The 14,702-nt window shown below is 37.6% G+C and overlaps 1 protein-coding gene across 1 annotated transcript; it reads left to right on the top strand.

Annotated features, from left to right (window-relative positions):
• The first annotated feature begins 346 nt into the window (after positions 1–346).
• On the top strand, positions 347–10,213 carry LOC145771188 (large ribosomal subunit protein uL11-like). Its single transcript, XM_082582926.1, has 6 exons — positions 347–477; positions 7,077–7,239; positions 7,695–7,786; positions 8,333–8,430; positions 8,656–8,757; positions 10,155–10,213. Exons 1-6 carry the CDS (start codon positions 441–443, stop codon positions 10,158–10,160), a joined length of 498 nt encoding a protein of 165 aa, XP_082439052.1. The 5' UTR covers positions 347–440; the 3' UTR covers positions 10,161–10,213.
• Positions 10,214–14,702: the final 4,489 nt, after the last annotated feature.

Here is a 14,702-nt window from a genome sequence, read left to right as displayed (position 1 = left end):
GTCGACAGTGGGACTGCCGCGCTCTGAAAAGAGCGGTTCTCGTGGGGTCTTGTGCTGAGCGCTCCGGGTCGATTTTCGGTTTTGGCAGTCTTCGTTTCGCATATTTATAATGCTACTTACAGGGGGGACCGCGTGAAGGTGACTGTTCTTCCCCCCCCCCCTTATTTTAATCTCAATCACGTTTTAAACTTTGTGTTTTATCGCTTTTAATATTTTTTATACCTTTGCTACATGCATTGTTTTTCGTTGTGATGGTCAGAAATAATAACAGATTCAACTAAAAATTGATTGATTGTTTAATTTCCTTTTTACTTTGCAATTAAAAATAAACTTCGAAAAAAAGAGCGGTTACCAGAAGAAAGAGTGTTTGCGTGTTTTTTTCCGAATTGTTTCTTTTCGTTTTTACTGTTGCTTGAGTTGGATGTGAATCTGTGTATATCATGCCTCCCAAGTTCGATCCGACTGCTGTTAGTTACGGTAGGCGATTTTATACATTTATTTAGTGCCATGAAATAGTGCAACTGTTTTTAAATTTTCCTGGCATTCAGTTCAGTCTCTTATGTCTGGTTTTATGAAAATAAATTGACTGCTAAAAAAACATCTAAAAAACACCAAAAAATATTTGAAACCGGTATTTTGTAAAGGACTTATTTTAACAAAAACAGTGTGGTGAAATGAAGACACCACTAAAAAGTATAAATTCTCTGCCATAAAATGGTGTACGGTAGTGTGTCCGCCAGGGCTTTTGAGCAGGAATACTGGTAAATGTTAAGTTGCTCCGGAGATTTATTTTATCATAAATTAGCTCCAGCTTTTGCCCCGGAGCTTATTAATACCACTGCTCCAGGCTCCAACAAATGCTTTCATTAAAATAAGGCAGCTGGCTATTTGACTGGCTCTAGTCTTTTAATCTGAAACACTATTTGACCGGTCATGACATATTTTTTTCTTTCACCTCTTTCAAAGGGCAAGATTAAAAGGCGGAAGTGCGGAAATAAAGCCGGGGTGAAATAGCGTATTGTCCGCAGAAGTAGCAATTTAATACGATCTTGAGGTCCATATTGTTTAACATGGGGATAACTTCATCATAATGAAAGAATGAAATGTTGCAACATGGAAAAAGGTGGAAATGCGATTTTTAACAATCACATGCGATTTTGAGTATCGGTATCGGCAAAATTTGGCCGATGCTGTAGCCGATACTAAACACGTAAAAAAGGTGTTTGCTGCGGATTTTTTACAGAAGCAAAGATATAATTTTTTTAAAGTAGTAACTAACGCCACGTTGATGTAGAAAAATAGCAACCTGCTCAAATCTTTGATAGGTCACACTCCCATGACTTCTTGCGCATGTTTTAACATTGGTTGCTTACAGTGATTCTTTCACCTAAAGAAAACGTTTTGTTTCTGCAGTTTTGCGTTGTTCGATTCTTAAGTTGTGTAAGAGACTAAATTTCTCCAATATTTATCATTTGTGTTTCTTTTTTACTCTCAGCAGAGTAGGCCAATAAAACTTGTAAAAGTTTTTCATCCGTACAACGTCATGAATTAAATTACATCTCAAATTGGCATAATGACGTGACATCATCTAAACGTAACAAAAAGGCAGTGGCTATTTGACCGGCGCCGGTCTTTGAATCTAAAACACTATTTGACCGGTCATGACGTCACTATACAGTCACTTTTTTATTTTTCTCTTTCAAAGCAAAAGACGAGGAGCGCATATACGGTAAGTTCTAAATCCAACCATTTTATTCAACTTGTTACGTGGCGCGTGCGATACGTCGCCGCCTCCGACTCTAGAGGGACTGGGTTCGATACTACCCGGAAGCGTTCTTTTTTTTTTATTTATTTTTTTTTTAACTAAATTTTGAAACGAAGTGCATTTTTGTAGTCAGTTTTTAATTATTTTTTATGTCTTTTCAAATGTGAGAAATAAAGTTTGAGTTTTTTTAATTTGCTGGAATTTGAGAATTTCTCTGGGTAATTTTCCGATTGTGGCCGTGCTAACTACTGATACGGTATATAGCCTACATAATTTTTCAATTCAGGCACGTTTTAAACTTTTCAAGGTTTTGCCACCTTTTTCCGTTCATTAACGTGCTGGTAGGTCTATTTCGATTTTTGTAGTTAGTAGGCTATCTTTTTCGTCCCGGACGCGTTAATGACGAAAAATAAAATGATTGATTGATGTGACCGTGTTTGCCGAACGAAGCAATACATTTTTGCTCTCAACAAGTTAGTTATATACAATGCTTCTTTTAAAAAAATGGTAATGGTATGTAAATGTAATGCAACTCAAATTAAAAATTGACTACAAAAATGCACTTTGGGTCAAAATTTAGTTAAAAAAAAAGAACGCTTCTGGGTGGTATCGAACTCAGTCCCTCTAGAATAGGAAGCGGCGACGTACCACATGTGCCACGTAACAACTTGAATAAAATGGTTGGATTCAGAACTTATATTCGCGCTTCTCATCTTTTGCTTTGAAAGAGAAAAGAAAAAAAGTGACTGGAGGACAATGACGTAATGACGGTCAAATAGTGTTTCAGATTCAAAGACCGGCGCCGGTCAAATAGCCACTGCCTAACAAAAATAGTAAGATCAAGTATCACTATAGTTCAGTTCAGTTAATTTTTGTTTGGCAGTGGCTATTTGACCGGCTCCGGTCTTTGAATCTGAAACACTATTTGACCGGTCATTACGTCATTGTCCTCCAGTCACTTTTTTTCTTTTCTCTTTCAAAGCAAAAGATGAGAAGCGCGAATATAAGTTCTATAAGTTCGATGCTATCCGGAAGCATTGACTTTTTTTTCATTTTTTTTTATTTAAACTTTGAACCGAAGCGCATTTTTGTGATCAATTTTTAATTTGAGTAGCCTACAGCCCATTTTTTGTGTCTTTTCAAATGTGAGAAATAAAGTTAGAGTTTTTTTAATTTGCTGGAATTTGAGAATTTCTCTTGGTAATTTTCCGATCGTGATAAGTGGTCCAATTTTCCAATCGTCCATTTTTTTTAAAAGAAAATTACATTTTTGCTCTCAAGTTAGTTATAGCCTATACAATACTTCTTTAAAAAATATAACTAACTTGAGAGCAAAAATGTAGGGTCGTTCAGCAAACACGGTCACTTATGACGATCGGAAAATTACCCAGAGAAATTCTCAAATTCCAGCAAATTAAAAAAACTCTAACTTTATTTCTCACATTTGAAAAGACATAAAAAAATGGGCTGTAGGCTACTCAAATTAAAAATTGATCACAAAAATGCGCTTCGGTTCAAAGTTTAGATAAAAAAAAATAAGAAAAAAGTCAATGCTTCCGGATAGCATCGAACTCATCCCTTCTAGAATGGCAACCCGAGACGCAACGTATGCGCCACGGACTGAGTTGAAAAAAACGTGTTGAATTTAGAACTTTATATCGGCACTTCACGTCTTTTGCTTTGAAAGAGAAAAAGAAAAAAGTACTTATGTAATGACGTCATGACCGGTCAAATAGTGTTTCAGATTCAAAGACCAGAGCCGGTCAAATAGCCACTGCCTTTTTGTTTTGTTGGCAAAAAAGAAAGACACAAAAAGCAAAAACACAATAAACACAAATAATTCGCGCAACATTAAAAAAAGCTTTGAATTGGCATAATATGCCAATTCAATGCTTTTTTTAATAGTTTTATGCCAATAAGGTAAAACTTAGCATTTGGTATAATTACTTGCAAATACCAAAATTGCTTCTTTTTGTAACACTAAAGTATCGCCTAAAATATTGGTATCGGTACTAGAGATGTACCGATACCAATATTGTGGCCGATACCGATCCCGATACCGATATCACTTTTTTAGGCCGATACCGATACTGATACCGATATTTTGGCCGATACTTTGGTGTTACAAAAAGATGCAATTTTGGTATTTGCAAGGTATTATATCAAATGCTAAGTTTTACCTTATTTGCATAAAACTATTAAAAAAAGCTTTCAATTGGTATAATTTATTAAAGATTCAAGAATCCAATCTCAACCGCATTTTTGTGTCATAATAGTAGGTTTTAGTAATGAAAGGCCACCATAATTGAGGACTAGGGTATAAGGGAAGAAACATTACATCATAATTGGGGTTTCTTAAAAATTAAATAAAGTGTTTGCGCAAACTCTCCAAATAGGCTATCATAATTGATAATAAGATGTAAAATATAAACCAAGTGATTTGTGTAGTCGTACAAAAACTATTCGACAAGTAATATGCAACCTAAGGGCGCTTGTCGTTTGGTTGAAAAGCTTTTGCCAGACCAAGACCACCCAGGCAGCAAAAATGCACAATCCCGCATCGCCCCCACGCTGCTAAACGTCCAAAAAAACTATGCAACCCGGCTGCCCCCAGCAAGCCGGCTCCACCAGTCCGCGACCCAACTTCCACCCCTCGCTGCAACATACCCACCAAGCCCAAACAATTCCACGGCAGAACTAGCAGGCCCAACACGAAAGCAATGGGACCACGAATCCTCACCAAACCAATCAAAACGGTCCTGCCGCGCCCAAGACGACAACCCCACCGCGAAGAAAGGAGCGCCCCTCCCGGCCACCAGCACAAGGCCGAGCACCCACCAGCACAGCGAGCAGCTGCGACCCGCCAACCACAACGGTGCAGCTTCCACACTAGCCATTTTAATTCTTGTCGATGTCAATTCTTGCTGCAAAACGGCTGCCGAGAAACATATAGTTGATTGGATGGTCTAAATGGCTAGCGTGGAAGCCACACCGCTATGGCCAGCGAATTGCAATAGCCCGCCACACCAGTGAGTGCCCAGCACCGCGCCGACAGCTGAGAAGAACGCTCCCCCCACAACGAGGCCGCCATCCCAGGTGCAACAAGACCACTTATTGACCAGCCCAGCGAGGACTCGCAGTCTCACCGCTCCCACCCACTCCGCCACGACATTGCCCAAGCTTGGCGAGTCCACCATAACTAAATGCGGAAACCAAATCACAAACCGACAGAACCAGCCCACCAAAAAGAACCAAGTTACACGGGTCCCCCAAACGTCCAGCAACGCAAAAACGATGCAAAATTATACACATTTCCGCCACCTGGGCAGTCCTGGCCTGGTTTTATCCTCTGCTGAGAGTAAAAAGGAAACACAAATGATAAATATTGGAGAAATTGAGTCTCCTTCACAACTTAAGAATCGAACAACGCAAAACTTCTGAAACAAAACGTTTTGTTTGAGTGAAAGAATCACTGTAAGCAAACAATGCCAAAAGGTGTGCGCATGAAGTCATGGGAGTGTGAGGTATCAAAAATTTGAACAGGTTTTTATTTTTCTACATCAATGTGACGTTAGTTACTACTTTAAAAAATCTATATCTTTGCTTCTGCAGAAAATTCGCAGCAAACGCCTTTTTATTACATGTTTAGTATCGGCCACAGTATCGGCCAAATTTTGCCGATACCGATACTCAAAAAATGGCCGATATCACCGATACCGATGCCGATACCGATATATCGGTACATCTCTAATCGGTACGTCTCTAGTATCGAACTAACATCCTTAGGAATACCAGCCTGACAAATATCGCATGCGCCATTGATTCAGTTGAAAAAAACTGTTGAATTTTGAAGTTATAGGCTAATAATAAGGCTTATATAGTTGTATAGGTTAAGTTTTGTATATACAGGGTCATCAGTATTTATCGTTACAACATAAATTGGTTATATTTATGAAATGAAAGAAAATTTAGAATTTTTGCAAATGTATTATTATAGAAAAAGCAATAGAGAGTTAATACACAAAATATTATTCAATATGTCCTCCATCTGCGTCAATAACTAGTTGAAGACGTTTAGGAAAAGCCTTGCATGTGTCACGAATTTACTTTCTGAGGGACTTTGGCCCACTCCTGCAGTTTCACCTTCAGAGCTTCCAAACTTTGATGGTAAGTGGCCGAGACCTTGCTCTCAAGGTATGACCAGATCCCAAAATCAAGGGGATTCAGATAGGGGGAAGACGGGAGCCATTCCTCTTTGGGAATGAAGTGCGGGGCATTCTCGGAAAGCCACTCCTGATTCTTTTTAGCCCCATGTGATGGTGTAGAGTCCTGCTGAAAAGACCAGGGACGTTTTTGAAAGTGCTTCTGGGCCCGTGGCAACAATGCGCCAACGAGGATGTCATCTTGATAGTTTTGCTGGTTCAATTTCACCCCCTGGTCAACAAAAAAGTGGGGACTTTAATCGAACTTTGTCACGGCTGCCCAGACCATCACTGAGGCCGCACATTGTTTCCTTGTCACCACTTGAGATGCTTCATCACCATCCCACGACCAAACCCGATCGTTTTTGGTGTTAAAGTGATGTTCAACATCAAATTTCTTCTCATCACTGAAAACGAGATTTGGTAGCATGCCATCCTGAATGCAGGAAAGAAGAATCTGGGATCTTTGGCGTTGTTTATCAACAACTTCAGCAGAAAGTTATTGTTTCTTGACCTGCTTGAATGGAGACATCTTCAGGTCCTTTCGGAGTAAAGTTGACATGGTCCCATACGACACTCTCAACTCTTTAGCCAGAATCTCGGGGGATGAAATAGATTGTAACGCTAAATATTGATGACCCTGTATATTGCAAATGTAAAGCAATCTCTGATGGGGACAAGTATGTGTCAAAAACGTTTGAGTTTATTTTAATTATATTTGATTTCTTAGTACCGTATATACAATAAAATAGGCTGTGTCTATATTTACACTGTATAGTGTAGTACTAGCCTCAATAGTGTTGCCAGATAAGGAATTCTGCCTTTGAGAAAAGTTTAAAGCTGCTGAAATTTTGGAATTTTTTTTAGTCCTGGGCAAAGATCAAAACCCTAATCTTATTCCTAACTCTAACCCTTTCCTTAACTCTTCCTAACTTTAATCCTAACTCTGGCAACACCTGATTATAACCATGGCATTAAGTGTGGAAAAATAGCCACTTCCAATAAAATATGTTAAACTTTGTTTTATTTGTCTATCGTACAACAAAGCAACTTCTACCAATCCCTTAAGAATGTTAGTAAGAAAAATTAAATGAACATTAATTGTTTAGTTTACCTTCGGGTTACTGGTGGAGAAGTTGGAGCAACTGCATCTTTGGCCCCAAAAATTGGCCCATTAGGTCTCAGTCCAAAGAAGGTTGGAGATGACATTGCTAAGTCCACACAGGACTGGAAGGGTTTGAAAATAACAGTTCAGCTTAAAATCCAAAATAGGTAATAGTTGCTTTGCAGTGTATTGCTAAATTGATCTAAGGTGTCAATGTTGCAATTCTACTGTAACTTCTAGCCTAGTTGTGTTTGTGAAAATCCATATATTGTTTGATTGGAAAATTTGTGACCATTTCCAGTTTGGTTGTCAATTTAGTAAGTACCACTGACAGTTAATATATCTCAAATGATGACAAAGTACGGCGCAGTGAGGTACAGTGGTTGCTTAAGGCTCATTTATGGACGTTTTTTTTAAATTGATCATTTTCTTTACAAAATTTAACACAGTTAGTATCTTCCATAAATGGACTTCAAGTATTGCCAATGATCGCAGTAACCGAACACTGATGAGATGTATGCAACTATTTTTGTAGGTTTTGAGTGATCAGGTTATCATTTTTAGAAATGACTTAGATCAAAGTGTTGAAACAACTGTAAAACTTAATATCTTTTTGTAACAGGCAAGCTACTGTAACTGTTGTACCAACGGCAGCCTCCCTCATCATTCGTGCCCTGAAAGAGCCTCCTCGCGACAGAAAGAAGGTTAAGAACAGTAAGTTGCTTGTGGATGGTAGAAGCACATTGGTCATTTGTAGATCTACTTGCTAGAAGCATTTCCTAATAACCTACATTTAAAAAGTCCCTTGACAAGTTATGCCCGTAGCAAAAGCAGTTACCAATATTGCTGTTTTAAAAATCAAAACGTTCAAAAATGTCAATGTGCTTCTATCATGACAAGCTTAACTGGTTGGGTTTGGCAACCTATCCACACTCTTACAGTGAAATTGTGCCACCGGTGAACTCACACCGTTATCAAAGTTACAATTTTGGTATAGTATTTAGTGAACATAATGACATCGGTTTACTTTTAATAGAAGCATTTGTGTTTCCTGCAGCAAGAAAATTATCGTGCATTAAATGGTTCTTGTACATTTGCTAAAGACCGATAGTTATTTCGAAACATCTCATCTGGTTAGTCACAAATTACCTTCCAAAGGAGGTTTTTAGCTTGCCTATTAATAGAAGGCTTGTTTAGATTGCTTCGGTGTTTCGCTGATAGATCACAAGTTGCTTTAATTCATATCCGTTTAATCTTCAGTCAAACACAATGGAAACATTACAATCGAGGATGTTTACAACATTGCGCGCACCATGAGACCACGATCAATGTCGCGATTCTTCTCGGGAACTGTGAAGGTATTGCACAATGATTCTTGTTTGCAATAAAGGGTTGAGAATGTGTCCACACCTGCACAGCTACAGTGTTGCATAAGTTAATAGTTATATTGATGCAAAGGTGCAGTTGCAAAGGCAACAAAATGTGTTTTTGTTGTTGCACAATAATTTTATAAAACAAATAGTCAAGCAAAAAGTCATTCATTCTAATCTTTAAGCAATGAAATCCAACGCCTTGCATTTCAGGAAATTCTTGGAACTGCTCAAAGTGTCGGTTGCACAGTAGACGGGAAACCCCCTCATGACGTGATCGAACAAATTAACGACGACGAGATTGACGTGCCAGAGGTGAGTTAACGCACGTCATATTAATCTATGGCTTTATTGAAAACTTAAACGCCATCGTTGGAGAGGCCTCTGACTTGCATGATCGCCAAGATCACTGGTTCAATCTTAACATGCGTTGTTATTAACAACGACTTTATAATGCTCTGTTACCGCTCAGTTGGCTTATTTTGGATGGAACACACTATTTTATTCGATTACCTTGCGTTAGGACGGATCTTATCGGTGAAATGTTAGTTTAATCGCTTAAGATTCAAACCAACCAACTAATTAGAAAAATTGTACCATAATCAAAAAGACTTGAACTTATCACGGATGGAAAAGCTTTATCGGCATTGCTGTGACGTAACAGCCGATTAGCTGATGCGGTCTTTCGTAAACTAGTTAGTCGTTTCGCAAATTTTTTCTGCGTTTCCAATGCAGACGCGGATTTACTGGGTTGGCCTGATTGGTACAGGCCCACCCAGATTGACAGTGGACCCACCCAAAATCAGACTCATGAAAAAAAAACATATTAATGTTTAACACTAGAACCACTAAGTAGCACTGAATTGTCTGTGACATCACTATTTCACAGCATTTGTAAAATATATTCGGTTGCACTAAGTTTTTGTATGCTGGCCCGCCGTAGCACTATTGGTGAAGGCCCACCAAGATATTTCCTAGGCCCACCCATAAATTACGTTCTGAATCCGCCCTGTTTTTTTTCGCTGAGACTTTTCGGTCATTTGTCCAAAATGACTTGAAAAAATTCGGTCATTTTTTTATTTATTTCGCTCATTTTTTTCTGATGAAAATATTTCCTTTCAATTAGCTGATACAAACCAAAATTTGCACTTGCTGACTAGTTACAACATTAAGTTTCAGTTTCGCTGAGAAATGTTGTCGTGTTTTATCTGAGAAAAGTTAAAACAGACAAACGTTTCTTCAACGTTCATCAGCGAAACTCAACCTTGCAACAGCCGGGCCGAATTGACTATATATTTTTTCGGACATTTTGACCGAATTGACTATTTTTTTCGGACATTTTGCTAAAAAATCAATCAATGAATGAAAAAAAAAACCCAGGTCGCCACTGTTCCAATGTCGTGCAGTATCCGACAGTGTTGGTTGGAAATTGATTTATTATGTTTGGAATGAAATAGTGTTACTCGTTGTCTGCTACTTGCACACATGGATTTAATAGATCCCTCCCACGTGTGTAAATGATGTTACTTCTAGATAGAGAGGAGACCTGTTGGCGGGGTCGTCGCTATAACCAGTAACATTCCCTGGGAAAGGCTGCACAGGCCTCCCACTGCATTATTCGTCCTAATTAACTATGATGCATCAAACATTGCTGTGTGTTGCAAGTTGTTGAAACAAGAGGCGGAAACTAACTGATGCTTTTTATTTTTCAGGAGTAAAGACGACCTACGGTTACAATATAATTAAATAAAATACAAAAATCAATGCAGTTGTGTCTTGTTTTATTGAATCAAAGTTGATCTTGTGGGTTGATTGGCCACAGATTAATTATTGGACCAGCAGCAAAGTCCTCGAATGTGTGAGGCTATCAAACAACATGCAGTTGTAGTAGACTTTAATTTACTCAACTTCCTCAACAAGACGTCGAGTAAGGCGAACCGTCAAGTTAGCAATCTCGTAACTCATACCAAATTGTTTGTGTACAACAAGCGCTGGTTTGGTGATTGTAGAGATAGAAGAGATTTAGACGCAGTTATGAAAAGAACGCGCCCTTTTAAAATACAGTGTTTTGTGATCAATAGTTAGCTTTAGTTTCATCGTCAGTGGGATGGGTCATGGCATTTGTCCTCGGTAGCAAAGGTCCTCCACTTTTGCAGCCCAGTTGTCATTCCTGCCTGTTGCATTTGATCTATCCAAATTCATTAATATTTACCACTTCACTCATTTCTGCACTGTTACTCTTGTTCATACGAGAACATTACCACCGGAAAATTTACGCATACACAAACTTATAGCAGCATCCTCGTAAAAATTCTATAAAATTTAGACCAGTGTTCTCCCACCCTGGTTTTGCATTGCAATCAATGGTACAACTGTAATTAATCTGTACAAACCTCCATACCTATTAGGATGGGTCACGAAATCACTTTTTTTAATATCCACCTGCCTCATAAGGATTTTGATAGATAGACACCTAAAATTGTTGTATACAAAATTTCAGCTCATTTGAACAATGGTTTGGGATGAGGAAATCGCGTTTAATTTTTACCGAAAATCGCAAAATTGGGTAGAAATGCGAAATTTTAGATTATTTTTAATCTACGTATATTTTTCCAGTGAAATTCGTTTGCTGTGGTCTTATACTTAATTTTTAGACAGGTATGGACTTACTAAGTAAGTTAGAGCTGCAGAGATTGCATTCTAATATTTATTGTAGTAGTATTAAAAATTAAATTTTTGCCTAAAATTGAGTAAAAATGCGAACTTTTGGATTGCCTTCAATCTATACTTTTTAAGTAAAGCATGACTTTAAATTATTATTTATGGAAGATATGGACTCACTGCAGATAGTTATAGCTGCAGGAGACTGCATTTTATTATTTATTGCGGCTGTATTAAAAATTGAATTCTTGCCGAAAATGTCAAAAACAGTAAACTTTGGAGTGTCAAGTGTTGGCTGTCATTGTTAGTGACATAAAATCCTGCTTTGATTCAGATGATACATGGAGTTTTCGGGAGTTCAATTGGGAAAGAATCATTTCCTCTCTTCTTCTAAATCCAGAAACGGTTTTGCTTGCTTCTTTAACAATCTTAATAGCCCTTTCAATTGACTGGGTGTGATTCGCAATTTTACCAAACAGTAATGGAACCTTTCTAATTTTTTCCAACTGAAATGATCCAAGCTCCGTTGTTAAAACTGGTTTCGTTGGATTTTCCCAGTTCGGTATAATCCTCCGCTTTAAAATTGAGCGTTGGTACATTGAACTGTCTCACCCTGTCATCCCCAAATCTATTTTGACCACGTAGCCTATCCTTCTTATAGTATCGACCGCTTTTCCTCGTATTATTGGGTCATTGTCAGCGATCATTGCCAGAAGTGGTTCTCGCTATTGGCACTGTATGCATTTCTTTGCATATAAGGGTTTACAATGTTTTGAATTTTTTCTGGAAGCAGTTTAACTCTTTGCAGTGATTCAAATATATGGCACAGAGCATCTTTGTCGAGTGGCTGACATTTGATCCTAAACCACAATGGAGCATAATTTGTTACAATGAAGTTAACTGAGTGTAGAAGATTCTCACTAGATTTTTCATTCAAATTGTGTTGACTTATATACAAACGACAAACCCTGGATGCAAGTGTAAGCCAGCGAGCATGATTTAGTAACCCAATTTTTGATTTAATAACTTATGTGGTGAAATTTGTCCCGTTGTAATGGTGCGTGTGATCTCGTATAAATATTTTTGGTCGCATGATAAATCTTTAACAACATCGCCAGGTAATTCTGGAAGTGGAAGCCCAGCATCATCAGTTATTGGACCACGCCCAAATCAACAAGGAGCGCAGTACAGATGGCTGCTGTGGCGCGATTCGAAATGCCAAATCTCTTTTTTTCTTCACTCTGTGATGCTGTTGGAAAATCTGCTTCATGTTCTGATTCTGAATTCACAACTGATGCCAAACTTGATGAGTCAGAAAAACTATCAATAGCCTCGTTATTATATGCCTGCGTTTGGCAGCAGTGGCCGAGTGGTTAGCGCGTTGGGCTCGCAGTCGAGAGCCTGCGTTGTTTCTCTGGGCAAGAACTTTACGATAATTGCCTCTACCCAGTGATCGATTTCGAGTAATAGGTAGTACCAAATTTAAGTCATAAATAGAGTAGACAACCAGAAACAGACATTGCCGTCGGCTGCAGCGTGGGTAAGGTGTATGTCCGAAGGCGTACACCGATGCATAGCGCTCAAGTCCGCTTTCCCGCAATGCAGGATAAAGATAATAAAACAAAAACAAACAAACAAATTGACGTGATCATTCCACAGCTTTAGAATAATTTTTTTTTGTAGATGTGATGTTTCAGCACGGTGAATATTCTGTATCTGATAGCTGCTAGGTCTATCAGAATTTCTTAGTCTTTGATCCATAACAAAATGAAGGTCTACTAATTGGAGTTTAGCATCTGTTGCACATTTGCATCTTGTGTGAGCCTTGTATTTGCAACCGTAATCACTACAAAGCCAAATCGGACAATTACATTTGATGATATCTACAATTCTATCTAATCGTTCCATAAACAATTTCTTCTTCTTTGCGGTTAGACTTTTTCTCTTCAAACTGCTATAATCTTTAATGTGACGTACCAATTTATTCCGAATGGATTTATCATCCTTGAGAGGTATGTTGGAACCAGCCTTGATAAACATATTCTTAATGGGTTGAATGATATTTTCAATTTCCTTTATCTCATTAAAATTCCCGACACATCTCTCTTTCAAAAGATTTAAGTAATTAAAAACATCTCTTAGTGTAGGCAGTTCAGCCAGTGCAAGTGGCTTAGATGGTCCGACAATATGACAAACTTTATATCTTGTACTTCTTGGAGTTCTTGGCATTTCCGTTCATACAGTTTTGTAGGTATTATTTCATGTGGAATTACTTAATAATTAGACATTAATAAATCTGATCAATACAAAATTATAATTAGTAAATAGTGTTGTTCCACGATCATAGAAGTAGATTTTCGACAAAAATTCAATGTTAATACTACTGCAATAAATAATAAAATGTAATCTCTGCAGCTACAACTATCTTCAGTAATTCTAGAACTGTCTTATAAAATAAGTATAAGACCACAGCAAACGCATTTCGCTTGAAAAATATAGATTGAATATAATTCAAAATTTTGCGTTTTTTTGCAATTTTTGGAACAAACTCAATGTTTGATACTACTACAATAAACAATAAAGTGCAATCTCTGCAGCTCTAACTTACTTCAGCAAGTCCATAACTGTCTGAAAAACAAGTATAAGGCCATAGCAAATAAATTTCACTTGAAAAATATAGATTGAACATAATCTAAAATTTCGCATTTTTACCCAATTTTGCAATTTTTATACGCGATTTCCTCATCCCAAACCATTGTTCAAATGAGCTGAAATTTTGTATATAACACCTTTAGGTGTCTATCTATCAAAATCCGTATGAGGCAGGTGAATATCAAAAAAAAGTGATTTCGTGACCCGCCCTAATACCTATGCTTCTGGCGCCCTGTAGACTATGTACGTATATGCTGGAGATTTCAATTGTCACACTACCACCTGTAGTCCAGTCGTTGAAGCGAAAAAAAAAAGGCCGAACCTTGACTTAATTGGTGTAAAGCTGAAACTTTGCACATTGTTTCTGTTGATTATGTACATTGACCAAAAACAATCCCCGTGAAAACCTTTTGGTGAAAAAAAGTTATCCGCTATTTTTTCTCAAATTGGCGGATAAACAAAACTTGAATATTTTTCCGAAGTATCGTCATACTACGGCTTCTTTAAAATATGATATTACCATTCTCACAATTAATAAGCAAGTACTCAGTAAGAACTATATTTGACTTTAATGAAGTGACATTAACAAAATATTATATAATAGCTTACGCTAATGCATAGGCTAATAGTTCTAAAAACTATAATTTTGTTCACTTATAGTCAGATCAATATATGGTTTGATCCCAAAAAATTCCTACAAAAGGTTTCCAACGTTTTTTTTTAGTATTTATCATCAAGAATAATACATCAAAAATGTAGGAGAATCAGAGCACCGAAAGTTGTCATTTTCAAGATGGACTCCAAAACAGTAGGCCTATGATGACAATAATTCACTTAACATTCATGCTAGAGCTCTAATTCTGGCGTCTATCCCTAGGTTTAAGGTGGTAAGGAATTCATTAAAACAATTCAAAATGAAATTAACTAATTAGTTTAATAGAAAAACT

The sequence above is a fragment of the Aplidium turbinatum genome, chromosome 1, assembly GCF_918807975.1.
Source record: "Aplidium turbinatum chromosome 1, kaAplTurb1.1, whole genome shotgun sequence".
NCBI lineage: Eukaryota > Metazoa > Chordata > Ascidiacea > Aplousobranchia > Polyclinidae > Aplidium > Aplidium turbinatum.
The sequence above is the reverse complement of the archived record's forward strand: the minus strand, read 5'-3'. Positions and strand labels throughout refer to the sequence as shown.

Coding starts and splice junctions, on each gene's coding strand:
- LOC145771188 (XM_082582926.1), top strand. CDS start 441: ATGCCTCCCAAGTTCGATCCGACTGCTGTTAGTTACG. Junction 7,240..7,694: donor CAGCTTAAAATCCAAAATAG/GTAATAGTTGCT, acceptor TTTTTGTAACAG/GCAAGCTACTGTAACTGTTG. Junction 8,431..8,655: donor TCTTCTCGGGAACTGTGAAG/GTATTGCACAAT, acceptor CTTGCATTTCAG/GAAATTCTTGGAACTGCTCA.